The sequence below is a fragment of the Dunckerocampus dactyliophorus genome, chromosome 20 (genome assembly GCF_027744805.1).
Source record: "Dunckerocampus dactyliophorus isolate RoL2022-P2 chromosome 20, RoL_Ddac_1.1, whole genome shotgun sequence".
NCBI lineage: Eukaryota > Metazoa > Chordata > Actinopteri > Syngnathiformes > Syngnathidae > Dunckerocampus > Dunckerocampus dactyliophorus.
In genome coordinates this window covers 18,775,532-18,786,449 of record NC_072838.1, presented here as the reverse complement: position 1 = coordinate 18,786,449, position 10,918 = coordinate 18,775,532, and the positions used below count along the sequence as shown (strand labels likewise).

Here is a 10,918-nt window from a genome sequence, read left to right as displayed (position 1 = left end):
TGGCACTGTGGCCCCTCCCCCACCTATCTCCTCTCCTACGCCGTGGACACACTGTTCATGTGTGCTTTTGGGGAGCGGGAGTGGTGGTGGAGGGGGCTAACATCACATAATCTCCAATCAGAAAGATAGTAGGGGCAGTTGTCATAGAAACCCTCTGCATGTCTGGAGACCCCCCCCCCCCCCCCCCCAAACTCCACCTCCCAGCACCTTGTGCAGAATTGTGTTGCATAATGATATCATTTCTGACACTGACAAGAAAAGAAGTGAGGTTGGGAGGGGGGCTACAGACCATAATAGTGCTCCTGTGCAGATGGTCACCATGGAGACAGGCGATGGGGCAAAGGGGGGTGGGGGTACAGACAGACAGGGTCAGATTACCATGCAAGTCAAAAAATGCATACCATAATAGTCATGGAGGAGGGCCGTCCCATCACTTTCGACTCGACTGCACCAAGTTGTCCCGCGGGATGAGGCGAGGATGGGACCAATCAGAAAGACAAACTCCAGACCTCATGTCCGCCAAAGCTTGCAGAGGAAAACTGTCAGAATGTCCTCCATCAACCAGGAAGTAGCCTGCTGCTAATGTGCCTTGGCGGGTCCACACTCAAAATGAGCTGTGGGTCATTTGTTTACAGGTAGAAAGGCACAGCTCCTTTATTCAATTATTTGAAAAAAAAAACACTATTGTACTTTTTATACACAGGGGCCATTTTCAGCCCCCAGCTTGTGTCTTATTGGTGCTAGGTGTATCCACAAATGGAATCAATACATTACAGATCTAGATTTGAAATATAACACGTATTTGCTCTGTCATCTACAACACACAACATATGTTCACCTACACCAAATTGTTTGTAGCATCTGGACTGTACAACACAGCATGTTAAAAATTACCCACCACCTCCTTTAAAGGAAAAGTGCACTTTTTTGGGAATTTTGCCCATCATCCACAATCCTTTTGTGACACATGAACACACTCCTTTCTCTTTTCTGTGTGTTCTACTGTAAAGATGTAAAAACAGCTAAAAAGAGGCAGCTAAGACTGGGACGCACCCACTCCACCTCCAAAAAGCACCGTAACCACGTTGTTATTGTTATTGACATTGTTACGCCAAAGAACCATATGACTGGCGTAGTGACACCTCACCACACCACACCGACTAGCTGCTAGCTGGCTATTGACTAGCTTCACCACACACTTGCTCACAAGGCCTCAGGCCACTAGCCAAAGATAACGCTACATATGGAGCTGCCGCCACTGCTGCTGTGTTTTTGCTTTTGATGCTAGGTGTAGCGTTCCTTTCTATGTTGCTATGTGACATCAATGCACCCAGGAAGGAAGCTCCCAAAATACTCCAAGTATTCCATGTTATCATGAATGTAGCTGCTACTACATGCTCACAAAAAAACCCACAAAACCTTGTTGGAGCTTTTTAGAGGTGTTTTAAGAGACGGAATACGTGTGTCCCATTACATGCATTCATGACCTGCCTCTTTTTAGCTGTTTTAATATCTCCAGAATGCACAGAAAAGAGAAAGACGTGTGTTCATGTCTCACATAAGGATTGCGGATGAAAATTCCCAAAAAATGTGCATGAGTTTTTCTGTATGCAGAACAGTTGCAAAAGTTTGGCTAGAGGAAGAAACCTGCCACAATGTAGCTGTCTGTCATCCTCCATCAACCAGGAACTAGCCTGCTAGCATGACCTTTGGGCCTTGCTGGAAGGTCCACACTCAAAATGCGATTTTTTTAAGTAGTTTGCCGGAGCCACTTTGATACATCGTGTGCATCAAAGATGCTAGAAGCAATGAAATGTAGGTCAACACATGCTAGGCTATGTGAATATCTAATAATACATGTCATTAATGGGGGTGTTGCCAGATTAAAACGTGACAAGATTTCTGGTGTTCTGTTTTCCTCGTCTCCCGCCCTCCAAACAGGCAGGAAGAGGGTTTACTCTGTGCATTGGTCTTAGCACCTTGGTGTGTTTGTTCCATAGAGCAGTGGCATGAATGGAGTGAGCCCTTTTGTCAGTCTAGGTGGAGGCGGGGCTGCTAGCATAAACAAGAGTGTAACGTCGTAGAATTGAAATTAGTGGATTGTAAAATACTGTGATGGCTTTCAAATATTTTTTTCAATGTACTTTTCTTAAAAGTTGTCTCGTCAAGCTAATCTCGTGTATCGCCTCATGAACCGAGTGTCTCGTGACACCCCTACTCTCAAATAATGAATTCATTTTATTTTTAATATGCCGAGGGCCAATCGAAAGCAAGCTTTGGGCTGGAAATGGCCCCGGGGCCCTGTGATATATTTTATAACACGAAGGATCCGTGGCTCAGCTTCCCTGGTAACTATTGTCCACGGTAACGTGAGGCTATGATATGTGAGGGTGATCTTTGATGAAGCACGTGTGGAACGTGTCTGCAGCTTCCATATCGTTTCTTCTTTCTCTCTGCAGCCGCCATGCCTTGCGTGGATTGTCAGAGTAGTCGCCAAACACAAAAAAGGGCCAGACCATAATAACCCCCCCCCTTCATTCTCCGCTACCTCTGCCCCTCCCCCAGCCTTAGAATGCAGACATCCCATAATATGCATATGCACCCCCCCACCAACCCCTTCACTGCTTGGCCTGCCACTCCATAATAATCACTAATTCTCTCCCTTGCTGCTAGCTCCGCCCCCTCCCCGCTCCCCCCCTCCCACCACCATCATCACTTCCTGTCTTAAAAGGTTCCTCTGCTACAGCAGCCACTAAAAAAAAAAAAAAAAAAAAAAAAAGTGTGACGTCCCCTCCACACGCCCACCGCTGCACATCATCACACAGCTTAGCTACACAATGCGGCCAAGAAGTGGGGCCACTTCATTGTGAGAATCAAACAACGGGCTGGAGGAAGTGAGTCACCCCGCGCAGCAGCCAGCGTGACCTTCAGCATCATTTGGCTCCATTCGGCTAATTGCTGTCAAGCTGGGAGGACGGGTGTGTAAAAATACATGAAAAAAGGTGTTTTTTTTTCATGCACATGCCACTTGTTGTCCCAAGTTAAGGGGGGAGAGGAGGCGAGGCCCGGAGAGGCCAGGAGAATGTCTTCGTTCTTGATCCCACTTGTGCAGGTGGGTTAGCTTCCTCTGATAGCTGGAATGTGAAATACGTGACAGGACACCCAGTGGATGCGAGCGGCAGGGATCAGGACATCGACCAACAGGAAGTCGTCCATGATGCCGAGGCGTGGAACATGATGATGCTAACGTGGCTAAAGGTGGAATTAAGAAAAGGATAAACTTGCAACAAAATGCCACCATTTCATACCGTCATCCCCCCCCAACAACAACAACATAACATGCACACTAAAAACACACATACCTCCCCCCGCATGCACACACCCTGTTCCCCTCCCCCCTCCCATTCCATACCAGGGCACGTCGTGACAAAACAAAGAACACCCCATAATAGTCAGTCGCACAGTATGCATGGTAACCACTTATGTCAGATGTTTGTCTGATTCACTGTATGTCAACACACACACACACACACACACACACACACACACACACACACACACACACACACAAGGTGAAAGCATGACAGCTAGTACGGCGAACACCATGCACGTGTAAGTTTAACACAAAGTAGGAAGACAACGTTGCACATGCACACCAAGGCAGTGCACGGATGGCCAAAGCCAAAAAGCACTAGTCATCATGCATGTGCACATCATCACGTAATCACGCACAAGCATTACACTTTGCACAATACAGTCACCTGCCTGCCATGCCGCGCACACACACTTCTCTGATGAGTGTGTGTACACTTTTGTCGACACACAGGTGACAGTTTGTGCACGTGGCCGTCAAGAGATTGTTGCAACGTGCGACACAATCTGCACAACCAACATCCATACTGCAGTTGCGTCTCAGCATGGAGGTCGTGCTACTCGTGCATGCGCACGTCCTTAAAGTGAAGCCCAAAAAAAAAAAGGGAAAGGGCAGAGAGGTCAGGTTTCTGTCCCATGATGCAACTCTCAACTGCCCCCCCTCCTTTAAGCTGGTTGCCCATAGCAACACACTTATAATGAGGTCAGATGGACATCCAATAATATTCAGCAGCGTGAGGAGGCGCCTCATTGGAGGTGTCAGAGGCTGAATCAGCAACAAGACAAGATGGCCGCCACATAAACACAAGTTGAATCATCAGGTGACACGCACACACACGCACACACACAGAAAGGAAAGGCAAAGGTTACTTTAAGTCGGCCAATCAGATGAGCTGAATGCATCTCAGACTTTCACTTTTATTTCAGCGCATGCCACTCAACTTTTTACAAGTTAGTCAGCAAAGACTGTCTTCACTCACACACACACACACACACACACACATGTTGTGATGTGGTCTAAGGGGGCCTAACAGCACAAAGCCATGTACGATGGGACAGCAGGAAGCGGCTCAGACAAAGGCCTGCGTGGCGCCAAGCCCGCACGCCGCGTTGTGTCTGCCTGCGGGATCCATTTTAGACTGCCAATCAAAATGAAGCCAGCTCATTTGCATACTGTATCCAAAAGACAGGGCAGGCCCGCCCCCTGTCGCACACTGTAGGGTACTGCACCAGCTCCCTGCTGCATGCGTGCCTAACAGGTGTGCAACGGGCTGACCACCACGCTGGCGCAATTCTACTGAAGCGGGCAAAGACATCCCACCAACGAGAAGAAGAAACGTGAGCGAGCGAGGGTCAAGTGGTTTTTATTCGTTGCCAGCAGCGGAAACATTGGTGGTCGGAGAAGCTTATCGATTTCCAAAAGTCACGTTGGCACTCGGGCATCACGTAACAGTCACAACGGGACGAGGACATGTCCGCACGAAAACACATCTTTTGTACGCGCTTGCCCTCGCCTCGTCCTTAAAAACGCAGCACGTGTGGAGGGGTAAAACAGAGCCTTTTTTGGTTTGTGTCCTAAGAAATGTGCGACATTATGTGATGTTTTTAAACTTCCAACTTGTGACCAGTAGAGTATATAAATATATTATACCATGAATATATGACTATATTGATGAACGTGGGCACTGTGGGAACCTTTTCAGGCTTCTAATTGGACAATGTGTGTTTTTATGCGGGCAGAGGTTATTTTAAAACTCCACTTGTGTGAACGGAGATTTGAATTGAGCACCCAAGTGGGGGAAATGCACATGTTCATGTGGACACGGCCTCACAAATATTCATACTACTAAAGCATAGCTCTGCAGCTACGAGAGCAGAGGAGAGGTTACGCTGAAAAGGAAACGTCTGATGGGATGCTTGACAGTTTTGTGTCAGTATTAAAACATAGATGTATCATGCATGTTCTGGCCTGCATAGATGAACCTTAACCTTCCAACAGCAAACCCAGCAGGGACCACCATGCCAACAGGAAGTTGTTTCTGCAAGGCGTTTAGCTTGGCGAGCCGACTCACTGGTGCCCCAAGAGGTACGACGTGGTATTGCATGACACAACTGGAAGATTTCGTCTGGTGCCTTTAAAGAGGATGCTAAGCAGCAGTCGGGGCTTCATTGCTGGAAGGAGTGATGAGGTCATGCTAGTTTGGGCCCATAAAAAGGATTCTCTCCATCCCTTAAAACAGAAGAGTCATTTCAGGCTCCTTTGGTCCAGAAAGATTTGAGCACAAAAAGAGTTGGTCTGACCTGAAAAGTCAAGCGCTAAGGCCTCCATGGTGAACTTCTGAGTCAAGTTTGCTGAAGGAGGCAATGATCTTTCGAAATGAATAAGCTTTACTTGAATGTGCTCAATTCAAATCAGCACGACGGTGATGAGGAAGTTCAGCAGATAGTCCACCTCAGCATTACTGGGGGCTTTTCAAACAGCAAACACTTGGTGTCCAAAGAGGAAAGTGTTCAGTTTGACTTTTTTAAGACAAGAGTTTTCCTTCAAATGTTTCACAGATGGCAACAAAGTTGTCTCCTCTTCATATTCAGGCCACATTTAAATGCCCGCCCTGCCCCGCAGCCCGGGTTCACTTCGCTGCCTCCGTCAGGGTGGAGTGGCGTCTTAGAGCAGGACGCAGCGGCGCTTGGGCTTGGTCTCGGGAGGCTCCAGAGCCGCCAGGATGGCCTCGTCAAACACGTTCTTCAGGCCTCTCTGAGCGAGACAACACAACAAACTCTCACTGGACGCCTCCACGGTGACGTGATAACGCTCTGATATCAGGTATCGTTCTTTGTTGTGGGGTTCTCTAATGGGCTCAGCCTGGGGCCCACCTTTTCCAATGGTCATTAAAATGTGACACTTTTATTTCAAGGAAGTGCACTTTTGGGGGGAAATCCACAATCCTTATGTGAGATATGAACAGATGCACTTTTCAGTGCATTCTAAAGATATAAGAAGAGATAAAAAGAGGCAGCTAATTCATGCATGTAATGGGACACCTAGAAAGCTCCAACAAGGTTTTCTATCCATGCTGTGAGCATGTAGTAGCAGCTACATTCCTGATTACATGGAATACTTGCAGTATTTTGGGAACGTCCTTTCTGGGTGCATTGATGTCACATAGCAACATAGAAAGGAATGCTACACCTAGCATCAAAAACAACATTAATAATAATAATAATAACAACGTGGTTCATATGCAGCTCACATGATGGAAATGGAGCCTTGTTGGTGCTTCTTGGAGGTGGAATAGGTGCATATGTTTATGTCTCACATAAGAATGGTGCACGTTTCCTTTAAATCAAAAATAGTCTGTCATATTGTGACACACAAATACTCATAATATGTCCAAAGTGCATTTTACAGCAATTTATTGAGGCATTTTAGTAGGGAAATGAGGAGGAACCCGATGACTGCATGCATTTAAAATAATGCATAAATGAAAATAAAACCACAGAGTCACATGTTTCACTTATTGCTGTGCAGTAAGTACAGTCATGGAAAAAAGGATTAGAGCACCCTTGTTTCTTCAGTTTCTTGTTAATTTTAATGTCTGATACAACTAAAGGTACCTTAGTTTGGACAAATATAACAATAACAAAAATAGCTCATAAGAGTTCCATTTTTTGGCAGCACAATGCTACAGCTATTCATGTAAGAACATGTAGGTATCAGCTCGTAAATGAAACTCTTACGTTATATTTGTTCTCATCATTGTATTTCTCCAAACAAATGTGCCTTGAGTGGTCCCAGGCATTAGAATGCATCTAAAAACCAAAGAAACAAGGGTGGTCTACTCGTGGTTCCCATGGGTGCGTACGCACTAAACAGTCATTGCTTGTGTATCGCATATTTGGATGGACCTTTTGGCTAGCTGTCTGCAACCCACGCACAACGGATCCACAACCCACGTTTGGGTTGCAACCCACCAGTTGAGAATCTGTGGTTTAGTGTGTACTGCAGTGTTACAGCTTGGGGGACGCGGGGGCATCACGACTATCAGGACACAAATATCCGACTGCAGTGCGATCGCTCCTCTACAGTTACATTTGCGATGTGCATGTGCACATGACATCATGGTCTCATTTGCATAATTCATCGCCGCGCATGTGCGTGCAACTTTTACGGCAGCGAAGGTGAGCAAAAAAAAAAAAAAAATCACGAAAAGAAAAGCATCTGACGCTTCTTATGTTGCAAACGCTTGTGAGTGCTTTGAGGTGTGGGAGGGGCCCACACAGCGATAATGTGACATATTCACGTCTTTGTTTCACTGATCATGTTTTTTCAAGCGTTAACATTTTGCACTTTGTCCGGTGGTCCTTGAACACCCCACACAGCTTTCCCTGACACTGCCAAAGCTTAATAAATCCACCAAATGGAAGACAAACACGCGTCCTCACCTTTGACACTTGAAACCAATTCAATCTCTCACTCTTTTGAGAGCCTCTCCGTTTTAGTCTCTTCACTAGATTTGACGCTTCTTTTGAAAGAGAGGATTTGATTACAAGCTAAATAAAGTCGCTACATTGGCGACGCGGATCCCTCCTGCTACGTCATCTTATTCTCTGGCAGAGCAGGTGCGTACGAGGTGTGTTGACAAGCGGACGTACACACACGGTCCCATTATGAAGGGTTTGTGAGCGAGGGAGAACAGGTCGTGTCAAATCTGTAATGCATGGGAAAGGCCGGCATAGATAAATACCTGCGTCAGCGCCGAGCACTCCACATATTTGACGGCCCTCAGCTCTCGCGACAGCTTCTCGCCGCTCTCGGGGGTCAGAGCTCGCTGTTTGTTCTTGGCCAGCTTCTCCAGGGTGTTGCCGTCGTCCCTCAGGTCCACTTGAGTGCCCACCAGCAGGAACGGCGTCCGCGGGCAGTGGTGGGAAATCTCCGGCACCCACTGGGGGTCACAGTGGGTTCAAAGCGGTTGCGGAAGTCCGGTTAGCAGGAGTAGCTCAGCTCTGTCGACATAACCGACCTTCTCTCTGACGTTCTCAAAGGAAGACGGCGACACGACGGAGAAGCAGACGAGGAAGACGTCAGTCTGGGGGTAGCTGAGGGGTCGCAGTCTGTCATAGTCCTCCTGGCCTGCAGGGGGAGATGGAGCCATCACAAGGCTGAGGGGGTACTCACGCTACGTGCTGGACTCGTGTGCGGGCCCCCCCTCTCCTAAAGGCTTTTCATCTGGTGCTCTCACCTGCTGTGTCAAACAGTCCAAGAGTGTACGGCTCGCCACCGATCATCACAGTCACGGCGTAGTTATCAAACACCTGACAGGGGCAGTGAGGATGATGGGGTAGGGGGGAGAAGGCTTTAAACGGTTAAAGTTGAATGCTGGAGTCAGCAGCGACTGACAAAGAAGCCATCAGTTTGCAGTCAGCAGTCTGTCAACAGTTGCTCTGCTGTTTCCTGCCCAAGCATGCCGGGCCTCACCGCTCCTCGTCAACAACACCAAATTGGCCTCCTGGTCATTCAATTCACTACTTAACTACTTGCAGCGTGTTCTTCCTTGGCGTTTGTGCCAAGGAACAATAATGGAGACGTGCGGGGACGCGGGGGCTCACCGTAGGGACGTACTCAGATGGGAACTTGTTGGTGGTGTACGAGATGAGCAGGCAGGTCTTCCCCACGGCGCCGTCGCCCACCACCACACATTTTATGGTCTGCATCTGAGGAACGACAACATCAACGAGAATCACTCCTCAAGGTGGAGGTCGCAGCAGGTCATGTGACCCAAGGAGGGCTCACTGTTGTCACAGCAAACATGCCGCCTCTTGTGGGGGGAACAGTCAACAGCTCTGCAACGCTGCTAATGAGCCGCTCATCATGATGATGTCAGCTTTTTTTTTCGCCTTTTGTCAAGAGCTAGAAAATACAGACGAATCTAAAAATATACGATACTTAGCACACACTGCTATTCATGATGCAACATGAAGGTGTGCTCCTTTGTTTACTTCATTTTGAGGTTAATTGCTAGCCAGGCAGCCCTGCTGGAAAGTTTCTGCCACTTTGGCTCATATTAACGCATATTCCGCATACGTAAGTAACAACAGTCACATGACGAAAGGTTGACAAGGTGTAAAGCTCCTGCTGACGTTAGTGTCTGATTAAGCCTTTATACATTCAATAATTCATATATATATATATATATATATATATATATATATATATATATATATATAAAGACGTGATTAATTTAATGTTCTTATTAGCCAACTGCAAACACTAGCTAGGTGAGTCACATATCCGCCCGGCCCCCACCCACAACAAATTAACACATTCCAACAATTAAAACGCAAACAAAACAACAAAGCAGGAACACTTTTGACAGTTAAGAGTTTTTATGTCGTCACGACATTTTGACATCTCCGGACGAACAAGGCGGAACTTTTCCAACTTTTGTTCGATAGCTAGCTTTAGCTGTGAGAGGAAAGTGGTTGCTTCAGTACGGCAGGATGTCCTGTCAAACAAAGCGAGGACCCTAGCTAGTCGATGGTGGGCTAAAACGCGGGGGTTTGTGGTCGGAAAATCAGTTAAAGTGTGTAACAAGTCGCTGGCTACTCCTACCTTGTTCTCTCCTTCCAGGCGCTCGAACGCTGAGGCAGCCGTGGTGCGTTCGCGTGCTTTCAGTGAGCAGCTTCTGAGCCAGCACGGAAGTCGGGAAATTCGAAATTAGTTGCGTTTACGTACCATCAGGGTTGTTTGTGTGCCGTTTAAAAAAAATCGATTGACTTATTGAATAATTTCCGCTTGCGAACACTTTTCATCAACAACTGTTGTTTCATTTTAGTTCTACAGGTGGCGTCATTAAATAAGCCGAGACCACTAGAGGGAGACAGAGCACACACAGGCCGATGGCAACAACTCATGACAGGAAGTTCATATTCCTTTGTCCATTTAGGATTTGTTTACCTTCATTGACTGGTTAGTTTTATTGTCTTTACACAGGAATGCAAGTTCTTCTTTAGTGGCGAAGGTGCGGGGGGGGCTGGCTCGCTTTTTCAGTAGAAGATGCTAGTTCACCTGACCATCACACTTCACCACCTGACTGCCACTTCCAGATTCAACCCTTCCCAAACCCTCCCAATCCAGTCCGTCTCAGGCGGCCGCTCATCCGTGGCTCATCGTGTGTATGTCAAGGACATTGCACTGCTTGTCTCCAAAAGTTAATCCCATTAAAGCCATGAATTGAATTATAGATGATCATGCACACACACGCGTTCCTCCATGCTGTCAGTGCGCATCACAGTCAGCCTCCAGCAGACCAGAGCATCCTCATCAGGCAATGTTTGTACAGCCACAAGGTTCCTGCAGTGTGAAAGTGCACGTGTGCGCGTGTGTGCGCACGTCAGAAGGAAAGAACTTGCACGTATTTTCTCTCACACACTCACACACACTCACTACATATTGTAAAGGTGAATTTCCAAATCCTTAGAAAATGGCCTCTCAGCTGGGGTTAAAGGTCAGCATGGAGCTGCTACTGCATAGCTTCTCCTGGAGGAT

General features: G+C 47.2%; 1 protein-coding gene across 1 annotated transcript; it reads right to left on the bottom strand.

The window, feature by feature from the left end:
- Positions 1-3,435: 3,435 nt before the first annotated feature.
- LOC129173575 (cell division control protein 42 homolog) lies at positions 3,436-10,241 on the bottom strand. Its single transcript, XM_054764617.1, has 6 exons — positions 9,983-10,241; positions 8,980-9,084; positions 8,613-8,685; positions 8,394-8,503; positions 8,118-8,315; positions 3,436-6,127 (listed from the first exon to the last, which is right to left on the bottom strand). Exons 2-6 carry the CDS (start codon positions 9,082-9,084, stop codon positions 6,038-6,040), a joined length of 576 nt encoding a protein of 191 aa, XP_054620592.1. The 5' UTR covers positions 9,983-10,241; the 3' UTR covers positions 3,436-6,037.
- Between the last annotated feature and the right edge of the window lie 677 nt (positions 10,242-10,918).

Coding starts and splice junctions, on each gene's coding strand:
- LOC129173575 (XM_054764617.1), bottom strand. CDS start 9,084: ATGCAGACCATAAAATGTGTGGTGGTGGGCGACGGCGCCGTGGGGAAG. Junction 8,686..8,979: donor CATCTGAGTACGTCCCTACG/GTGAGCCCCCGC, acceptor TGCCCCTGTCAG/GTGTTTGATAACTACGCCGT. Junction 8,504..8,612: donor TGGACTGTTTGACACAGCAG/GTGAGAGCACCA, acceptor CTCCCCCTGCAG/GCCAGGAGGACTATGACAGA.